The sequence below is a fragment of the Ustilaginoidea virens genome, chromosome 2, assembly GCF_000687475.1.
Source record: "Ustilaginoidea virens chromosome 2, complete sequence".
In the NCBI taxonomy this organism is placed as follows: Eukaryota; Fungi; Ascomycota; class Sordariomycetes; order Hypocreales; family Clavicipitaceae; genus Ustilaginoidea; species Ustilaginoidea virens.
This window is the reverse complement of record NC_057317.1, coordinates 5547697-5568736: the sequence shown is the minus strand read 5'-3', so window position 1 is coordinate 5568736 and position 21040 is coordinate 5547697. Positions and strand designations below refer to the sequence as shown.

General features: G+C 54.8%; 5 protein-coding genes across 5 annotated transcripts; 2 read left to right on the top strand and 3 right to left on the bottom strand.

Moving 5' to 3' along the window:
- Positions 1-1260: 1260 nt before the first annotated feature.
- Positions 1261-3118, bottom strand: UV8b_03267 (uncharacterized protein; the record flags this gene model as incomplete). The annotated part of the gene is made up of 4 exons (XM_043140765.1): positions 1261-1437; positions 1511-2205; positions 2301-2867; positions 2983-3118. The coding sequence occupies 4 exons, from the start codon at positions 3116-3118 to the stop codon at positions 1261-1263; spliced, it is 1575 nt and encodes a 524-aa protein (XP_042996699.1).
- Positions 3119-6206: 3088 nt separating this feature from the next.
- UV8b_03266 (uncharacterized protein) lies at positions 6207-6626 on the top strand (the record flags this gene model as incomplete). Its single annotated transcript, XM_043140764.1, has 1 exon — positions 6207-6626. One exon carries the CDS (start codon positions 6207-6209, stop codon positions 6624-6626), a length of 420 nt encoding a protein of 139 aa, XP_042996698.1.
- Positions 6627-12732: 6106 nt separating this feature from the next.
- Positions 12733-14000, bottom strand: UV8b_03265 (uncharacterized protein; the record flags this gene model as incomplete). The annotated part of the gene is made up of 2 exons (XM_043140763.1): positions 12733-13861; positions 13924-14000. 2 exons carry the CDS (start codon positions 13998-14000, stop codon positions 12733-12735), a joined length of 1206 nt encoding a protein of 401 aa, XP_042996697.1.
- A 3040-nt stretch (positions 14001-17040) lies between these two features.
- Positions 17041-17598, top strand: UV8b_03264 (uncharacterized protein; the record flags this gene model as incomplete). The annotated part of the gene is made up of 1 exon (XM_043140762.1): positions 17041-17598. The coding sequence occupies one exon, from the start codon at positions 17041-17043 to the stop codon at positions 17596-17598; it is 558 nt and encodes a 185-aa protein (XP_042996696.1).
- Positions 17599-19690: 2092 nt separating this feature from the next.
- On the bottom strand, positions 19691-20755 carry UV8b_03263 (uncharacterized protein; the record flags this gene model as incomplete). Its single annotated transcript, XM_043140761.1, has 2 exons — positions 19691-20636; positions 20691-20755. 2 exons carry the CDS (start codon positions 20753-20755, stop codon positions 19691-19693), a joined length of 1011 nt encoding a protein of 336 aa, XP_042996695.1.
- Positions 20756-21040: the final 285 nt, after the last annotated feature.

The window sequence follows — 21040 nt, the reverse complement described above, 5'->3', positions numbered from 1 at the left end:
GGAATTCATTCATTCATCTGCACCCTGCGGCCCCGAAGCGTCGACAAGCAAGTCATGGCGTCGTCGCAACCGTGGGCCAGGAACAGCCGCCCGCCACAGCGCCATGTCAACAACGCTTCATTTTCCCCTCCTTTGTTTGTTGTGACTGATCAAGGGCTGCCGGCCGCTAACCGCCCTGGAGAAAACACACCTAGCGTCCAAGAACCAAACAAGAAAGGCATGCAATAGCCAAGGTTGGACGCTGGTGGAGCCTCTCGATGCCTCCGCCCGCCAGGCCTGCAGGATTGGCGTGTGCCGGAACAGGAAATAAACATCCGACTTGGCGAATGCAGCCGACATGGACAAGCTCGAGCATGCTTGTGGGGTACGAGACGGAAAGAGGGTTGGCTGGCTGGCACTGGAGGGAGAAGCCGAAAACATCAATGAAAACAAGTCCACCAGACGGCCCGGAAACCGCAGGGTGGAATGTGAAAGGGCTTCTAGGGAGCTGAAGCCTCCTTGAGTTGCTAACCTTGAACGACTTAATTCAGCTGCCGCCCCACCAGACACGATTTGCTTGCGCTGCCTGCCTGCAAGGGCTCACTTACTAGCTCGCAAGCCCAAGCCAAGCCCTCAAGCTCAAGGCACGACATGCCCTCGCTGGTAGTACCGGCGCCGCCGCATCCAGCTTAGTCGTTTGTCGGTACGATGAAATCAGATGAAACGCCCAGCCCAGGGGCTGTCGGTCGGGTCGGGAGTGAGTGAGTGAGTTACGGCATTCTTTGGCCATGACTGAGTTGAATGCTGGATTTCGCGTGGGTGAGTCGACTAAGATGACTCGTGATTCCTGCTTGATGCGTCTGCATCCGTCGCTATTCCCAGCGATGCAGCTGAACTGCCGTGGCGATGGGATGGCAAATACCAGGAAAATTTAGGCCAGAGTAGCCTCATTATTGACTGACATGACATGACCGACAGGGTTTGCTTTATACAGCGCTGCGATGAGCACCGGGTCTTCGACATGCATGCTTCGTGCGTCCACAAGATCATTGTCGAATACGCACATGTCACAGCGGCAAAGGCAGTCGAAACGCCATTCAATGTTCATTGTTTCGAGGCGTCAGCACACGGGGTTGAATTCTAAAACTCCAAGAATCAATTCGCTTTTAATATCACAACTCCAAGACAACAGCATTCATGGTCATTTGCGCCCCGTAACCTGCCATGCGCCAATCCGATTCCATACTTGTCTCCCGTACCCCAATGCCAAGGACAACCCTGTCACTGCAAATCCATCTGTGAGAGTGCAAAAAACATGTTCGATAGCATCTGGTTCCCCGCGTAGCCGACGCAGTTGAGCATCATCATGTTCATCAGGACGATACAAAAGTGGTCGCGCGGACAGGCCGTCTGGCCCCGACCAGCGAGCGTGATCAGGAGTGCCCACGAGTTGGGTTGCTGTCTTTGGTTAGTCATTATATCTAGGAGTAGAGAAGAAGAAGAAGCAGAATCCAGGGCAAATAAAACACACCTGTTCTTGCAGCAGCTTGCCCATGTCGATAAAGGCCCTTTTCAGCTCGACCGAGTGTGCTCCGGCCCCGCTGCCAATTTGCTCCATCAGAACATTGAACTTTGCGCGGACCACGTCCCGCGACTTGGCCTGCTCCTGCTCCAGGAGCTCTTCCGAGATTTTCAGAATCTCCTGCTGAATGCCGTGCTTCTCCCACGTCGTCCACTGGCTGGTGGCGGCGAAGATGTCGCCCAGGATCCTGGGCAGGCCCCTGTTGCGGCTGATGCGTTGCTGCGTGGCTAGGTGGGAGACGTCCTCAAAGGGGCGTATGTAGTACGCCGACACGAGATCATCAAACGAGTTGAAGCCCGCGGCCTCAACCTCTGTCATGATGCGGCGAAACTTGTCGTCAAAGGACGACGGGCCGCCGAGGCAGGGCGGCGGCGAGCCGGTGTGGTTGGCATGCGCGGCGTTTGATGGAACAGGGGCCACACCGGGGTCCTGGCCATCGTGCAAATCCGGGAAAGACGACAGACCGGACCCGATGGGCGTGGGCAGCGGCGTGGGCAGCGGCGTGGGCGCCGAATGGAAAGGCTGTGCTGCTGCCGTTGCTCTGTCAAGATCTGGTCCTGCGTGGGGGTCGTCGTAGTGCAAAACACCGTTGGCCAGGTTTTGACTGGGCCTCATTGGCAACGAAAATGTCTGATACCCTTTGCCTGGAGGTCAGCCATATAATCTCTCGAGACGATGGGATAATGGGATAGGATGGGACACAGGAAGGGGGGGGAGGCTGGACGCGAGAATCACTTACAGTGTGGCACATAGCCCTCGCAGTCGTTTGGGCCGCCATGCGCAGCTTTGACATTATCGCTTCCAACGTCAACACCGGTCTGCATCTGAGGATAGCAGTGTTCCATATCGTTGCTCTGGCCCTGCTCCAGCACGGGCGGGGAGTGACTCTGCTGAAAGGTATCGTGATGATAAGCCGAGGGGCTGGCGCTTTGCCTCGCGCTGTGAAGCTGCGAGCCATCGGCAGGAACAAAGACGTCACCACCAGGTGACGGTTGACCGCATATCTGGGACAGGTGGCCATCTTGGGCCATGGACTTTGACTGTCCGAGTGACAGATCCAGGAGCAGCGGATTCCTATTATACACCGCGTAGTTGTGGTCCTGCCCGTCTTCCTGCCGCATGGTGGCGTGGTCCCCTTCGTCCTTGACTCCATGCTCTGTCCTGGCGCTTTCGAAATACTGATAGCCCTCCACGCTGGGGACAATCCTCGGGTCTATCTGCTGCTGCAAGACCGACCTCTCCAGGCTCTGGCGCCGCAGTTCCTTTAGCCGCGCAAGCTCTGCCATGCGCATCTTCATCCGCTGGCCTGTGGGTTGTCAGCACTTGCATCAACATTGCAGGGCAGAAGTCCAAGGGGAAATGAAGGGGTGAAGGGTGGATTGCCCGGAGGAAGGGGGGGGGGGGGGGGGGGGTTCATTTACGGTACGATCTTTGAGCATTCCGGTTTTGAATCCGCTTCTTTGCCCGAGGATCTGTTGCTTGTGTCCAGTCGTCATCCTGGCCCAAGTACACAGTCCCTTCGTGGGAGAGGTTGGCAGTCTCTGATCCAATCGACATGATGATTGAGTGTGACAGTGCAAGAAATACCCTGGTGCTGAATTGAGATAGGGGTCATTGAAGTCCCGAGGAAGGAGTCATCTCGCGGGATATATATAAATCTCCACGGAGAAGCACAGCCCGGCGTGGGCAGCTGACGTCGGCGACGGCCACTCCAAAGTCGCATTAGCGGGAGGGGAAGTGCCGCCGTCGACGGGTTTTGCAGGAAATTAAACCGAGCCAAGAGAGGTTTGACGCCATTACGCCGCGCGGTAGTCCAATCCCGAGCAGAGCCATCTTTTCCAGAAAGTCAAGGCCCACGGGGCGGCGGACTTGTGGGATGCCAACTAGCTGGATTGGGCCTAGACTTGCAATCCACGCGATATTGACAGGCCACTGACCAAAGAAATGAGGAGAATGAAAAGAAAAGAAAAGAGACAAAAAAAAAAAAAAGAAAGAGAGACAGAGAAGAGGAAGAGGAGGGGGCGGACAGAGAGGCATGACCCCTGCCGGGCCTGAATTTTGCCCAGTTGCTAGCCACCCGCCCTGCCAGGTCCTTGCATCACCATTCTTAATGATAATGTTATTATTTTCCTCGAACCTATCATGGCACGAATCCGGCGATTTTGGTCCCGTTTCCCCAGTCTAGCTAGCCCGGAAAGGGGCTGGTGGTGACAGTCAGGGTCCTTTTGCTCTGCCCACGGCGGGTGGGTACAGCTGCCAACATCCAGAGTGGGCGATATCCAGTGCCAAGCAGTCAAGACTCGGGACATGGTAGAATTGGAAAGAAAAGAGAGAAATTCGGGGAGAAGGGGGGGGGGGAGGGGGGGGATAAGACGCGCGGGATACGAGTAATGGGGGCGTCTGTACGGTGCTGGCAAAAAGCGCCTCTTTGGAAACGAAGCCAGCCTCGACGCAATTCGAGCGGAACGTGCGCTTCTTCTCCCCCCCCTGCCTGCCTGCCCGACAGGAGTCGAGACTTTGGTCTTTTGGCCTCTGGCTGCTCCCGGGCCCCAGGCGGTTAGTAAAGGTTCCAGTAATACGGTTCAGTACGAGCCAACTGCCGCTGGAAACGCGGACGCGAAGCTGGCGAGACTAAAGTCCGCCGCCCCGACCAGCGCCAATGGTCCAAGACTCTACGCCAGCCTGGCTTTGCCGGCCCCCCCCCGCCGCAATGACTCGACTGGCTTGGAGGCTGGACGCGTGGCTTCGGCTCCGGTATCCAAGAGCCAGGCTGCCGGCACCGTCTGGCGGGATGTGATTGGACGGCCGGCCTCCCCTTTGGTTGTCATCTTCAGCACCGCCTCGCACAGGCGACCGGGATGGGATGGATTGCGCAACCTCTCCCCTTCGTTTCCCCCTGGCGACGGCGGCCTCCGCGCTGCTGTGAGGTCTGCGACTGTAAAACGGGGCGCGTCCATGATGCTTGGTGCTTGACGCATGCCATGTCGGTCCACGGTCCAGCATCCCATACAGCCCCCTGGGGAAAACATCCGCCCAGACCAGCGGGCCCAGTCTAGATTTCTCGAGCAGAGGAGAGGCCTCGGACGTGATGGGCCCCTTGGGTCGAAGCAGGTCCTGGGACGGCTTTTGCTGCGCTGTCGATTTGGGCGCGCGCCTGAATGACCTTTGCTACGGGGATACAGTCTGCTTCGTCCGTGGAATCCTCGCTCGAGACATTGTATCAGCCGGCTGCAGATGCGGGAAGGAAAAAAAAAAAAAAAAAAAAAAAAAAACCCGTGAGCGTTCGATTGCGAGCCTGCGCGGTCGTGACATCGTTCCAGTTCCTGCCATGCAGTCTGTTTCTGGGACAAGTCTCGACCTCTACACGAATCATGCCAAGGTCTGCCGATGGGCAACCCCTGCATTTGGAGGCCACCGAGCCTACGGCGGGCGCCTCGAGTCTCTCCAACTTTTAAGCAGGCCCAGCCAGGGATTACTGGGGAATCCTGCTATTTTTACCCGCCGGATCCCCGAGACCCGACAGACAGCCTACCGGGGATGTCGGATATTAGCTAGAGCCATCACATGAGGTCAAGGATGGCTAGCATTTTGATGCTCCTCAGTGGAGCCAACCCACGAGTTGCTTGGGTCCCATGATCCATCCATGATAAAAAAAAATCCCCAGAGTTTCACCTGGAAGACCAGGATTCGCTGCAGGTTCGCTGATGCTCTCTACCCACAACCCTTCCACCCCTTCCCTCCCCAAGCAGGACGGACATGCCGGTCAGGGATTGATAGAATTTGTTGGATTCTGCCCACAAATCCTCCCCCCTTCCCTCCCCAGAAAACATGGACGCACATGCCGGTCAGGAATTCACGTAAATTGTTTGGTTTCTACCCACAATCCTCCAATGGGCCAAGGCAACAGACAGCTCAGGGATTAACGCGAATTGTTGGTTTCTACCCACAAAAGCCCCAATAGGCCAAGACAACAGACAGGTCAGGGATTAACAAAATCTTGCTGATATCCATCCTACCCACAAATTCCCCAACAGGCCAAAGCAACAGAAGGGTCGGGGATTCACAAAATCTTGCTGATATCCTACCCACAAATTCCCCCAAGATTGCCTCGCATGTCAGGGGTACGGGCAGTTGTCAATGGCTTGCCCCCAACTCCCCACCTAGTGTAGTATACCGGTACACCACTCAGGGCTAAGCATCTCGATGCGTTGCCGCCGGCGTCCGTCTTGTTGATTGGTCCTTTCTCGCGTACTAGAACGCGGCGTAAGGGCAGCCACCACGTGCGGCGTAGCCTTAAAAGCATACTCTGAGATGAGGAACCCGTTCGAGAACGCTCGATTCGCTCTAGGCTAGGCCTGTTTAGGAAAGGCAGACCTGTCATGGCGCCAAAGTAGTGGCTCCAAGCCGGCGGTTCGGGTGTTCGCTGGCACCGAACGCTCGGGTTTCCGGCCCCCCCCTCTGCCCACTTCCTCTGCTAATTTTTTTTTTTTTGGATTTCTCCCCCCCTTTTTTCTTTGAATGCTTTGAATGAAAAGGAAGGGGATTAAAGTGGGAAAAGCCAAACCCAGCCTTTCAACCACTGAATCCTTCCCCAAAGCCGCGTCCTGCTGGCCACTCTGCCCGAGTCCGCTCCACCGGCGCATCTATGGTCCGCACGTCCGCGGATGCTGTCGCCGGGTCGCTCTCCCGAGCCCCGACCATTTCATCTGCTCAGAACGGTAGAGTATTGCCCCATTCCCCACTCGACAGGCCCGCTTGGCGCCATCATGGCACTCCCAAGCGGGGACTTCCTGGCCGAAACTGGCTTGACGCCAGTTCCGCAGCCGGGTTTCAGTCCCAGAAGCTAGAACAGACCGTGGGCACCTTGACACATGGCGTCATGCAGCCCATCCGTTTCACCTTACCCGTCTGGCAGATACGCCTCGCACCGGTCACGGGGACAGGCACGAGTAGCTCACCAAAGCACCTGCTAGCCGCCTCCGACGAGGCCGCTGCAGCTGCTTCCCTAAGCAATCCAAACCGGTGGCTTACGGGTTTACAGTCAGGAGTCGGGACTCAGGCCTAGGCCTTTGCAGAGGGTGAATACGACGACGGCATCTGGCTGCCGCGCGAATCCGTGGCGGCGGCCCATCCGCGAGCAACGCTCAAGTCCTCCCCACCCATCGTCAGCAATCTCATCACGCCCTGTCATTATCATTGCGTGTGGAGAGTCCAGCCAGCTATCTGCTGGATGCTACGTGTGATCCATAGCCAGGGGGAAAAGGTGGGGAGGGGGAGAAGGTAGGTGCCCAGGCGAGTTGTTGGGGTCTGGCATTCTTGTGATATACCCTGGCCGCTTCATGGCGCAGACGCATCCATGCGAGGTGCTGCAGAACCCCATCAAAGATTTTTCTCCACACACACTTTCGCCGGAGTTCGGATACTCAGAATCGCTTGCTACACAAGGTCCCAGGCAGGGATCAATGGGGGATCCATACGATGAATCGGCGGAGGTGGCCAGCATGCTGGGGCCCTGGCAGTTGGTTCTCTAACGGATCTGCTCACCATGGCAGGGATGGCATCTCTTTTTCTTCTGCCCGGTTTTGGCCCTCTCGCACGCTCGAATTTGTCTTCACCTGCTCTTCATCTCCATCTGGGGACATGGCTTGCAGCTTGTCGAAGGTTTCTGTGATGGCCCAGACGAAACTGTGGCATACCGTCGACGGCGCAGTGGTGAAGTACACGCGCGTGCAGTGGTCAACATTTGCAATGACGCCCAACTCGCGCCGGAGCAGCGCAAATTTCCCACGCTGAAGCGGGGGCCGCGTCCTGCGTCCTGGGCGTAATCGACCCTAATAGGATAAGCTTGAATAATGCGCAAAATTGTAGCCAGAGATACCCTACCATCGGTGCGGAAGAATCAAAAAAAAAAAAAAAAAAAAAAAAAAAAAAAAAAGAGCCCAGTCCGGGGAGCCGCCTTGTCAAAGAGGCATGCGATGCAACACTACCACAATGAGACGCACAGAAGATCCTGATGAATCGTCGTCGTCGTCATCGTCGTTTCCGTAACCATCGTCAGGCCTCTTGTGCCGGGAAAGTGACACGAGGCTTTTGACGGACGACGCTCTCTCTGACCCCAGAGGCGATCAGGTCGAATTAACGACCTGCGCAGGTGAGATCTTGTACTACGCCTCTTAGAAACGTCACTGACGCTGACTATAGCTGAACCCTTTCCCGATGATACCACAATCCCATAAAATTCTCCGGCCATTCACTTTGCCGCTACCCGCACTCACAACAGCAGTATAGACACAACCGAACGTGCTTGATGCTGGTAAGTCTCTCTTAGGAGCCATCTCGGACGCCACAGGACGTGCATTCTACGCAGACCTCTCAAGGGATGCCCCGAGATAGATGCGTGACCCCCTGGAGTGGGGGGTAACTGCAAAAAGAATTCGTCTGGCCCTTTTCTAGCAACTTTAACCACATGGCGGTGTGAGAATTTCGTCATGTTGATCAAACCTCACTCGGTCGAATATACTGGACCGATCTGTACTGTCCTTCGCTCCTGGCGTCTCAGATCCCCGTGCCCGTGTCTAGAGAATATATCTTATCAGCCAGCTCAAACGCAAATAGATTATAGTCCAATAGCAAACAAGTATCAAGCTCGATTCCAACGCAAAAACCGGTGGGTTGACCCTAAACCTTCGTTGCACCACCATGCGCCAGTATCCCTTGAACCTGCACTTTGTGACGGAGTGACTCCCATTCACCGTGACATGCTGCACATTCTCACAGGCCCAGAATGCAAAGGCTCTTCCCACCATCTGCGCAAGCCGTCACTCAGTCCGTCTGATGCCCAAGGAGTGCAGGGTAAGCTCTGCTTTTTGACGGGGCACATTGGCCTGAACATCCCGGACCCTGATGTATCCGTAAGTTTCTGCGAATTATTGCGGCGGCCTCTTGGAGATTATGTCAGGGCCAGGGACAAGCAGAATGGAGCTGTGTGGTCTCAGGGAATAGTGAAACATGCAGCGTGAAATGGAGCTAGTAGCCTCTCTGGCTGGGTGGTCACACCTTGCACATCGGTTCGTCGTGTGTGACGGGCTCTCGTGGTTTGCGTTTGGCGGCCCTGCTGTTTCATCATTTACAAGATGGCCTGGATTTCGGAACCACTGTCTCGTGGGGGGCGTTCCCGACGACCGGGTGGTCATCATGGTTCAGGGTCTCCTACCAAGCAAGCCAGCTCTGTGTGTGATATGCCTGGCGATCCGTATGGATAATCACTGCCCGAGAAGGAATAAATAAACACTATGCTCCAAAACTTACCGGCACCCCTCGCCATGGGAAAGCTTTAGAGCTTGCCATCACTATCATGTATGCGACTGTTGATCTTGAGACTGTTTCTGGACACCACCGCCGTTGTTGCTTTCCTCTTCGCTGTTCGGTGCTGCTATACCTACTTTTCTCGGCGAGAGTTCTCCGAGCTTCACCTAAAGGCCGATTACCTCATCTTCCTCTAGTCATCTTTACGGAACGGTCTAAATCGCCATCACGACCAAATAGCACCAGGCTTCGTAACCGGGACCACGCGACTGCCATTATGTTCGTATACTGGTGAAGCGGGAAGGTGATCCCCTCGCTGTAATCGCTGCCGGCCTGATTCTGAAATTTCGCATACTGTCGGGCTAGTTTCTGCCTCGTCGCCCAAATAACATTGTATACTGCGATACTGAGCTGCACCACTATCATGGGTTTCAGACTCCTTTCTGAACACAACTCTTTTCACTCCCCAAGAATCTCTGGGCATCAGCTTGACGCACAGGCTAATATACCCGAGTCTTTGCCTACACTCGGTTTGGCATGTTTTCAGATTTCTTCCCAGGAAACCATAGTTAACGCAAGGCTCTATTTAAATGGCGACACGGGCTCCATCGTTTCGACTGCCTTTTGTGGGCGTGCCGTTGGATTTACAGACATTGGCAAGGGTCTTGGCCACACGGTATCAATTAGCTGAAAGATGGCCTCTGGTCCTGCTATTAAATTTATTGGCTGGGTAGCCTTCGACCGGCCAACTCTCGGGTAGCATCAGGACGCCATGCGATTGCGAGGCTGGCCGGCTGAGCCGCTTCGGTGTCGGCTGCAGCAGAGCATATCTGCTTGTCAACCACTTTGCGACAGAGGGTGTAATGACGCAAATCTCGTTCCAATAGCTTGTTCTGCCTTGCTGCCTGAGCCCTGATTCTACTGCTGATGCTGCTACTGCTGATTGCCGGTGCTGTCCTTGCTATTCTGTTCAAGAGTCGACGCCTGCTCCTCAATGCAAGCGACGTAAATATGCTTTCATCAGCAACGAGCGTTTCAACCTTGTAAACCTGCACCTCTGAGTGATCCTAGAAGGCTAAATGGGAAACAGTAGCCGTGCAAAGGACTTTAAGGCTGGTTAGGTCTCGGCGCCTTTTTGCGTACAAGGTTTAGCAGTATTCAGATCGTCTCGATGGACTGCCTTGCATGCTTATTCTCTATTGGTAGCCAGACGGAATGGGAATGGCCATATAATCAACAAATATTGACTTTCAAACGAGGTCTTCTATAGCACGTGAAGAATGAAACCATATCCTAGCCATTCCGAGGTGTTTGCAAATCTCAGGCAAGCTCAGCTTTCCCTAATGACACATGCCGTCGCCAGCAGAGAAACTGCGTCTCGTTTGATTCCCCCAAAGGCAATTCACAATCGCTGTATGAAGGACTATGTTCCATTAACTGTCACCATTGGGCTAACGATCCTTGCCAAGTGTTTATTCCATACCCAACATGTGCGAGCCACCAGCTGCCAATGCACGATAGCACGCATTAGCCTTGAAAAATTCAGCCAGTCTTCCTACTTTCTCATGCTGACGAAAGCGGAATGCTCCAGTGTAACTCGTTTACTGGCGATAATGGATCACTCAATTACTGTAGTCTGCGCACTTTACTTCTTAGAACGACCCTGACAGGTGAACCGCTGAGTACCATTCAAGGACGGCCACGCATGATAATGGTCATTACTGCCTGGGATGACAAGATTAAAATAAAACACTACACGATGTGCTAGTATGGGTACAAAAACAGACACTCGACTCGCCTGGACAACTTCGAATCACGGCCTGTAACGTTTGGTATAATAACAACAGACATTCCTGCCAAGAGATGGTAAGTTTTGATTTCTGTCACTAAAAGCTCCGTTATATTCAAACAAAAGTCGTGACTCCGTTACCTCCTAAGGTAATTTAGAGTCATGCCATCCAATAAGTAGACTATTTACAGAAAAGAGCATTGATAATTACTGACAATGCTATTACGAGTCGAATCTTGAATGAGATACCATGAAGCCGCGTTATATCTCAATAAATTATGAGGCTCCATTTACTCTTGGATCCTGACCTAGGAACAGATCGCCCGTTGTTTTGTCTAGCTCTAGGGCTGAATTGGCAACGGAGCTTCCATCGCCACATCACTAGACAACAGCATGTTTGACAGGAATAGCTCCAAGTATAAATATTAGGTGACATATATCTTTTGATCGATCGGCAAGCTTCCTGGCCCTTTTTTCTTTCTTTTGTTTTTCTTTTCAAGGAAGCATTCCGTCGAGGGTTTTCTCATATACGTCGCGACTAGCTGCCACCTCGGAGACGAAGCTCCCACTGTTGAGATATAGGTCTCAATACGCTCTGGATGAATATTCATTTTTGCATCAACACCACCGACCCAGAGATTTTGCGGAGGTTTTTCTCCCGGCACTCGGGTTTACTCTTTAAATTAGCATCGAGCACTAAATATTGGCCCGGTAAGACGTATATAACTAGACCACCTAGCGTAATACACACACACACACATATATATACATATATACATATAAGTCGTCGAGTGCGATGGAGCATAGAGGTATGACGGGATACGCAAAAAGCGCAACCATGGAAATTCTACTGAATGAATAACAGCACAAGTGATTGCACTCGGATAAAGTAGCCCACCACAAGTGCCAGACTACCGGCTGGTGCCATGTACCGTATCAGTTGCTGCACGTTCAAAGAAGGTCTCATGCTCTTGATCGCCGCTATGCCAACTGTCACTTTAGTCTCGGCCGGCTTGACCAAGTTGGCCTGACCTGCCGCCCCTTGCTCGAATATCAGACAAACAAAGCGTGGATAATTCACCGGCGGTCTGCAGCAGAACCCAATGTTACTATCATGGCAGAGCCAGCAACACACAGGAAGCAAAAGCGCTTCAAAGGCCGGAAACGGCCCAGCCTCCCAATAGCCCGGTGTTCACAGCCAGCCCTCGCCACAGCCGTGGAGCCTGGCGCCTCCGAACCATCAAAGTCTAATGGGGTCCCGTGGAACCGGGACCACGGGTCTTTCGCGGGCTTTTCTTCGGCCCAAAAACGGAGGATTTTTGAGGCCGTCCCATCGTGACAGGGGACTAAAAACGCCTCCATGGAGTGGACGGACAAGACTTGCCAGAAAGTGGCGTCAGGATTCGAACCTACCCTTATGGCTGGCAGAACTACCGGGGAATAGTCGAGCAATGCCCATTCTCCACGGCTAGTGTACCCTCGACGGCGGACGTGTTGGGGCTCTGTTTACCGGGAGGCTTCAGTTCTGGTGTCGTCGCTTGTATGAACGTGCTCATTTTGACACTATTGATTTCGATCTACAGACGGGGACTTCTTACCAAGAGTCGAGGCCTGATCTCAATCAACAAATATCAGTTATCAACAAGGCTAGGGTTCTATAACATTCCAGACGGCGCAGTCCAAACATATGATTTCCTGGCCCCAGGCATTGTTCTAATTTCTGCACCGAGTCAAAAAAAAAAAAAGAAGAAGAAAGTGTTGACTCTTTTGATTGCTCAGGGATGGCTCACAGACTGCGCCCGAGAGGAAAGTTGTTGTAGCCTTGAGTTCCGTTGTTAGTGATGGCCCATCGCCCTCGTGGACAGCGGCGAGACAAAATGCATTCACAGCGAGAAGTTTCATTTATAGTAGTCAAATTATGGTTTTTTACTCTGTCGAGCAAGTGTCATGTTGAAACCTATGTACGAAAGCTGTCTCTCATGTCTAGTGATATAGTGAGATATGAGGCGCTGCGAGATCTATTCTCCGCCTCTTTTCGGCGAAAGTATATGTACACCACCTAGTTTCCAACAGAATCTCACGGTCTACGCTCGCCGCGGTACGAAGGCCAACACTCGTAGCACTGAGAATGGCGCATGGAATCGTCCACAATGCTGCTGTAGCCATGCGGGTAGCCGTAGCCCCGATCCTTCATCCAGAGCGCCTGCTCGCTGTGATTGTGCATTTGGGAAGACAGATGGTGGGGAGAAGGGTAAGAAGCGGTTCTGTATGGTGGGTTGGGGTTGTGACCGTGACTGTAATTGTGGTGTGGGTGTGGGTGTGGGTGTGATGGGTAGGGGCTTGATTCCAAGCTCGCCGGGTGGACGAGAGGGGCATCGGCTGGATCGTTGAACAGCCTATCCCAGTCAAAGTAGCTGAGTTCTGTGGCGGGCGTCGGCATATCGGACGCCAGGTCATAGTTTACACACATGGGATCAGCGTAGGAGCATGTTCTGCTGTCCGTAACCCGGGTGACAGGGGCGTCGTCAAGGCCATAGACGAACGGTGCTTCATGCAGGTCAGATGCCGGACGGGGAATCTTGGCTGGGGGTGTCCCGTACCAGTCATCCTTGGAGTCCGTCAGCATGTAGGGCATCTCAGAGGTGGTGTACTCTAGGGAGGTGGTTGTTGGCGGGCAGGCTTTGGAGGGCAGCGGCTCATACGATGACGAGCCATCCAATGATCGCAGCCAGTCGTTGAGCTTGGGGGGATGAGACGACTCGGAGTCGCTGCCGAAGCAGCTCTTTGGTGTGGCCAGGTCACTGGGAGGTTCCGGGACGCTGGAGGCGTTGTTGTTGCTTTTGCTGCTGCTGCTGTTGTTGCTGCTGTTGCTGTTTCTGTTGCTGTTGTTGTTTTTGTAGCGGTTGGCAGTTTCTGGGGCGAAAGATGGCCGCGGGGAAGCGTTGCTCTTGTCAGAGGCTGCGTCAGAGTGGATGAGAGAGTCGGCAGCCTGGATGGCCCGCTGCTGAAGCCGGCTGACCTCCTCGGCAAGCTGCTTCTTGGAGGTCTGGGCGTCAAGCAAGAGGCTTTCCAGCTCCTGGTTACGCTTCTCCGCGGCTTCGAGCTCCGACTTTTTCCTGTCTCGAAACATTTGCGCGGCGCGGCGGTTCCTCAAGATCCTCTCTATGCGGCGCTGTTCCTTTTCCTCCTCCGTCTTGGCTTGTTTCCTTTGGCTTGCTAGTTAGTCTCGAGGGGTCCCGTTTGAGTTGCGGACGAGGAAAAAACTCACCTGGGGGGCAGCTTGGTGGTTGGTTGGGGGAGAGGCTGCCCTCTTCCCTGCCGCCTGGGGATAACCTTGTCAACCATTGTGACGGGGATGTGATGTGACGAGAGGGATGAGTTGAGTTTAGTTGAGTTGAGGGAGTGTGAGTGGGAGTTTGAGTGTGTGAGCGACAGCGTGTGTATATTGGTCCTGTCTGCCTCCTTGTCGTGTCTGTGTACGGGAGTTGCTTGGGTTGGCTTTTTGTTTCGATTTTGAGTTTCAGTAGGGCATCAGGGGCAGCAGCCTGCAGTATTTATTTTCCATCAAGCAGGTTCCCGCGCGTGCAGGCTCGACCGGGCTGAGGTGTTGGGGGGTTATCCCGACAGTGTGGAACCATGGCGAAAACTCAAAGGCCGCCCAGACCAGCCAGAACTGGGCAAAGATGCCATGCCTGTTTGCGTTTCCTGCTGCTTACCGCATCCGATTATACGATAGTAAGGCTGTCAACGAGTTCCGTCTGGCAGCAGCAGAGGCCTTTTGGGCCCCATCCGCCACGGGGATAGAGCCAGGCTAAGGCTTGGAGCTAGCGCGAATCCGTCATGGGCTGAGACCGTAATAGAACCCAGAGGCTCAGGAGTGGCGTCAAGAGCGCATCGTTAGTGCCGGTCCTGGGGCAGCAAGAGCGGGCTAGCTGCAACGAGCTTTTATCCTGTGGGAATCGACTGATGGCGGCCACACAGTAATTTGGAGGGGGGGAGGGAGGGGGGGAAGCTGGGCCAGGCCCGGCGCAGAGCACGGGACTGGCGCCGATGATTAGAGCAGGGCCCAGGGCTATTGCAGATCAGGTGGATTAGAGTTTGCAGGGAATTCGGGCACGCGTTGGGGCATTTACGGGGAAATCCACGGGGGAGTGTACAGGGGCGTCGGGGCCATGAGCGGCCGGGACCAGCAGCAGGCGGCGGCGGGTTGTCGAGCGACAACACTGCGCGCCAGGAGGCAGGAAAGCAGGATGCCCGGCGGCGGTGCTGGCGCCGTGCTGGGATGGAGAAGAGGCGGCGGGAGCAAAAGAATTCTCCTGGAAGGCGGATTAGGCTCAGGGCAGCCTTCCATTTGCCCTGGGGAACGGTGCTTCCATGCAGGATGGCTTCGCGCGATGAAACAAACTTGCCTCTTTGGGACGGATCGGGATGGGTCGGGATGCAGGTACCGAGCAGCCCTGGACATGGCCGGACGCAGCCAAGCGGAGCAGCCGATAGACCCGAATCTCTCACCCTCTCTTTCTTTCTCTCTCTCTGTCTCTCCGTCTCTCTGACTCTCCGTCTCTACGTCTCTCCGTCTCTCCATCTCTCCATCTCTCTCCGTCTCTCTTTTTTTCTTTTCTTTTCTTTTTTTTTTTTTTTTTTTTCCCCTAAGTTTTCACCGTGGAATCGGAGTCGGGACTTGGAGCGCCACTCAGGGGTACTTCCACGGGGCCCCGGCCAATGGGATGGCCAGGCAGCCCCCCCCCCCACCAATCAGCCAAGCACGCAAAGCCTCGCCCGGCATGGAGAAACCCAGCAGCCCAGCCGGTCGGTGGGGCGGGGGGCAGTTGGGTCGGGGGCCTGCCCCACCGACCAGCTGCCAACCGCCAGGTGCCAACCGCCCAGGTGCCAACCGCCAGCTGCCAACAGGCGACAAGGATGCCAGGGCACCGCACAGTAACACGCGTTTGCGCCACTGCGTTTAAATCCTTGACCCCACCACGAACCTCTCCTCAGCCTTGACCATTCTGCGTTTTTCCTCTTTGTCCTTGCTTTTCCCCCTCTTTTTTCCTTATTTTTATCCCGCCGCCCGGTTTTCCCTCGAGCGTCATTGGTTGGAGTGACGTTGCCGGCGGCTGTCGGGCTCTGCCACGAGTCTTCCGACCAACATCGACTGCCAACCGCGAAGCGCCGCCCCCACCGCCTATGGCAGTGCCGATCATGCAAAACTTTGCAGAAACGCATGGTTTTCTGCTGGGCCGACGTCAAACTCGACAAATTTGAACCCTGTCAAGGCCGACAATGGGGCCGAAACACGACGGAGCGGGGGTCGCATGGGTGCTGTTTGTCTGGCGCTTCGAGTCTTGACGATGCCACACCGGAGGATTACGAGTGCAGATAGTACCTTTCATCACGGCGACTGCTGAGCAGCCCTTGCAGCGCCGGCTGTTTGCTTCCCATCGTTGCTCAGCAGCCTGGGTCGAGGCAGTGTGGGGGAAAGAGGGGAAGGGGGGAAATCCCGGGCACCGGCGTTACTGAAAGTGCCACCGCCCGCTCGCGTTGTTCCAGGTCGAAGCCAACTTTGTCGACGAGCTGCATGCGCGGCCGCGGAGGGCATTCACGGCCGTGGAGGAGGGCGACTATCCCGCTTGCCAGCCAATGGGACGTCATGGACGCCTTCGAAAGGGTAATCGAAACCCGACCCAGGTAGAGCCGCAAAGGGGCAAGGGGCATGCATGGAGACCCTGGGCCAGCAACGCATCTGGGTGGGAGGGGCGGGCTAACGGGCTGCTGCTGGAGTCAGCGTACGGCGATCTGCCCCGCCCAGCGCAGCGCTACAGTAATCGCCGAACTGGTGGGCTATCCCCCCGGAGCCAAGGCCGCGCGACCTCTCTCTCTCACTGATCGCTGCCGCCTTGTTGGTGGGCAAGGGGAGCTGAGCCCAAAGAAAACCCGGCGGGGGGGAGGGGAGGGGGCGACGTTCGGCCTCTTGACCTCTGGATCCAAGCAGCTTCGCAGCAAACCATGACGCCACGGCAGGGACTTGGACGAATAAAGCCAAGGCCGGGAAGAAGGGGGGAAGGCTTGCTGGCTGGCACCGTCGGACTCGACGGGGCTTACTGCTTTTGCCTCGTCCGACTTACGCATCCGGGTTGGAGCCGGGACGCGCAATAACATACGGAGCGTGCTCAGCGGAGAGCGTCTGGCTTCTGGCGTTGGCAGCAGGGGCGGTGGTCTAGACGCCCTTTGAGGATGCGGAAAAGGCGAATCCTGATGCTTCGTCCGGATCCGGATGGCACAAGCAGGCGTGCAGGGCTGACGGGCTAACTCGACACGGTTCAACCATCAATCAGCTGGCTGATTTTCGCTCCCAAAAGCCCAATGCAGAAACAGACGCACGAGAATGCTCGACTTGGACCAGGATCAGCAGGATCAGCAGCCAATTTGTCAGAGCAAACCCCAGTCTCCCCCTCCCCCGGGGGTCGCTGGCCCTCGTCCTCCTCCCGTCGCCTTTCCTTCCGGGGTTTTGTCGAGTCCGGTCAATCTCGGCCAGAATCACCCTCATCAGGCCAGTCGTACTCTACTAAGCTACCGACAGCTAAGGGATGCCCTGATCGAGCCCCTGTCCGATAGTAACTTACTGTTCCCATGGTATCGATCGCGATCGAGAGCAAGGCCCAAGGATCCCTCCTACCCCTCTCCCCTTCCCCCCCGCCCCGCGTGGGGAATTCCTGGCAAGAAAGAGATTGTCATGACAGCCTGCGGAAAAATCCGACGTCTTTCGGGTCGTATGCTAGAGCTTCGGGGACTGTTCGACTCAGTGCCCAGTCCACCAGGCAAGCACGCAATACGCAAGCTCGACGACGCTCCGGACCCTCCGTTACCCCCTCCCCTCCCCTCCTCCCCCCTCCCATCCAAGTCGGCACTGCCCCATCCGATCGCACGTGGAATAAGACCCTAGTGGTCGGGGGTTCAAGGCATTCAAAGTGTTCGTCAGAGGACTGCTGCCAACCTCGACCCTTGACTTATACCGCAGCCTCAGGTTAGTAATCCTGCGACATGAAACTCGCGCCCTTGTCTTTTGCAGGAACCAGCCCGGGCTGACCGGCCCCCTGGTGCGTCAAGTCCATGTTTTCGACTCGGTACTCCGTGCTGAACAGCAACAGTTCACTACATGGCAAGGGGGAGAGCATCAGACGCTTTCGCGGGCGGGCCAGCTGTGTTGTGTGTTGGAGTCAAGTCCGAGAAGAATGACTTGGTGGAGTCAGCTAGCCTTTGCCACGTTTCTCAACCACATTGGGTTTTGGGGTCTGCAGGGATTCCGCGCAAAACCCTACCCACGTACACGTGGGTGGGGGCATTTCCGTTCCAACGCGGTTTTTGCTTGAAGAGAACCAAAACGAGCGTGCTGATAGGTCGACCAGGGTTTTCCGTTTTCAATGGGCTTCCCCGGATCCAGCAGCCGGGCTAATGCACGGAGGAGACTACATATCAACCGACCTATGCCCCCCCCTTGTCATTCGACCCCCCCACAATAACTTAACTGACCTGACCAATGCTCTTTCCTAATATAGAGATACACTAATAAATCCTTTAATCTATAGTAGCCACTAGACTATAAGTATCTTTATATATACTTTTCTATAGTGAGTGACTTCCCTTATGTTTTTACTAGGTACCCCTACCTAAGAACCTAATATTAAAAGTAGATAAAGTACCTTTATATAGACTTTTCTATAGAAAGTGACTTCCTTTCTTTTATTAGGCAGGTACCTAGGTCCCTAGGTACTATACATAGAATAAGTACTTTTATATATATTTTTCTTTATAAAGTGACTTCTTATATTTCTACTAAGTACCTAGTACCTAGGTACTAGGTATAGAAAAAGAGGTACCTTTATATATATATTTCTATAGAAAGTGACTTCTTTAACTTTTTTTACTAGGTACCCCTACTATAGATCCTAAGAAATAGTAGAGAAAGTACTTTCCTATATTATTTTCTATATAAAGTGACTTCTTTAATATTTTTACTAGGTGCCCTTACGTAAGAACCTAATAAAATAGCAGAGAAAGTACTTCTCCTTATATTTTCTAAGGAAAGTGACTTCTTTAATTTCTTTTACTAGGTACCCCTACCTAAGAACCTAGTCAAATATCAGAGAAAGTACTTCTCCATATAGTTTTCTATATAAAGTGACCTGACCCACTATTCCCTAATAAACCAATTATATTAAGAGTATAGCCCACAGCAATGGTCAGGTCAGTTAAGTTATTATGGGGGGGTCGGATGACAAGGGGGGGACACAGGTCGGTTGACCTGTACCCTCTGCACGGAGGGTTTTTTCGCCTCGACGGCTTGGCTCAAGACGACAAACCAAGTGATGGGGTTGCTCCTCGTCGTCGTTTAAGCCCATTCGGTTGAAAGCTGCGATTGGACGGCTTGTTGGGCATGCTGAGCTGAGCTCCGGAAGCTGCTCTGGAATGCATTTTTCCATGTCGGAATCGCCAGAAGCTCCCCGATGCGGGCGCCGTGGCAAACCTGGCGCAAGACATGCCACCATCACAGCTGCACATGTCCAAACGTCCAAACGTCCAAACGTCTCCACAGAACACAATGCCTTCATTTAAGCCGCCGCGTCATGGAAACCACGGTGGGCGTATATTGTTTGAATTTTTTCTACCCGATGTCTCCGTTCAAGCCGCTGCGTCATGGAAGTCACGGTGGGTATGTTCCTTGCTTGAATTTCTTAATCCGGAATCCGGCGGCTTTTTGCTGCGGCCTCGACGATACAAGCAGGGGTAGTAGCGCGGCAAAATAACGAAACCGAAAAAAGGAGAAATCGTACAAAGCATCATCATCGTCGTCGTCGCACTTTGATGCATCTAGAAAAAAAAAACTAAGAACAAAGAAAAAAAAGGAAAAAAAAAAGAAAAACAAGAAAAATGGTTAAGCGATGCTCAAATCAGACTGCGCCCGTTGCCCCCCCCCCTTGTGCCTCTATGCCAGTCGCGCTGCACCCATCTCCCTCCCCCAAGACTGCCATTATCTCTCAAGGGTAGTCGGCAAAGCCAGACGAGTCCCCGTCCCGGCTCACCATGTAGGAAAACTTGTCCTTGTGCCGCGCAATGTGGTCCGGGATGTCGGCGTTGTCGTCGACGCGGTCAAAGATCTCGCTGTCCCGCTCGTACATGTCCTTGCCGGCGCGCACGTGGTCGGCAATCCACGCCGGGTCGCGGTACTTTTCGCCGCTGTACTCGGTGTGCGAGAATGACAGCAGCTTGGTCTGGAACTCCTTGACGGTGCGGAAGCACGACGAGCAGTGCCAGGAGGAGTTGCCGATGCCGCCCTGGGGTACGTCGTCGAGCCCCTTACCGCTGCGCAGGTCGTCGGGCCGCACCGTGTCGATGCCGTTGTAAAAGGTCGCGTGGGGGGCGTGCCAGTCGGTGCCGCGATGGCGGAACTGGAAGCTGTAGTAGAAGAACTGGCTCCAGAGGGTGACGCGCACGGGGATGTCGCAGGCGCGCAGGATCTCGAGCGTGCTGGGCCGCGGCACCTCGTCGGCGTCGGAGACGATGAGCACGTCGCCCAGGCGCGGCTTCTTGGCCGCGGGCAGCTGCTCGACGGCTTGGTCCAGCAGCGCGTTGCGCATGAAGCCCTCCGTCTCCCAGGCGCTCTGCGGCTGGAAGCTGGCCGGCACCTGCACCTGGTGGTAAACCATCTTCTTGTGGAACTTGGCCCACTCGGCCCAGCGGTCCTTGACAATCAGCGGCTTGTCCTTGCCGGTGAAGGTGCGGTTGGACTCGACCACGACGAAGTAGTCGACCTGGTCGTACATGGTGCCCAGGCGGACCTCGAGCCAGTCCGTCTCGGTGTTGATGAGGAACAGGTCGTAGATGCGGCGCCGTCCGCGCTTCGGCGACTCGGGATACACGCTCCACTCGAACTTTTTGCACAGCTCAACCGTATCCTGGGTTTCGAGCGCCGACGGGAACAGCCTGTCAAGCCCGGCGGTCGAGTATGCCACCCGGAGCGGCAGGTGGCCGAGATACCACAGCAGGTAGACGGCAGTCACTGCCGCAAAGGCCAGCAGCGCCGGTCGGCCGCGAAGCATCATGGTCGGTCGTGGGCGGGCGGGGGAGGATGGCGTTGGCGCTGGCGTTGGCAACGGCGTGGAGGAGATGGGATATGAAGCAAGGTCAATCGGCGCGAGGCAAGTAAGAGGCAAGATGGAAAGGCATTAAGTAGCAGCAACGTGGACGCGAGCCCGGGGTGCACGGAACGCCTCTGTTCCCTTGGGAAGGGCCTTGGGAAGGGGAATGCAACGCAATGTAATGCAATGTAATCTACTGTAGCGCAACGCAATCTAATGTAACGTAATGTAAGTCAAATGCAAAACCCA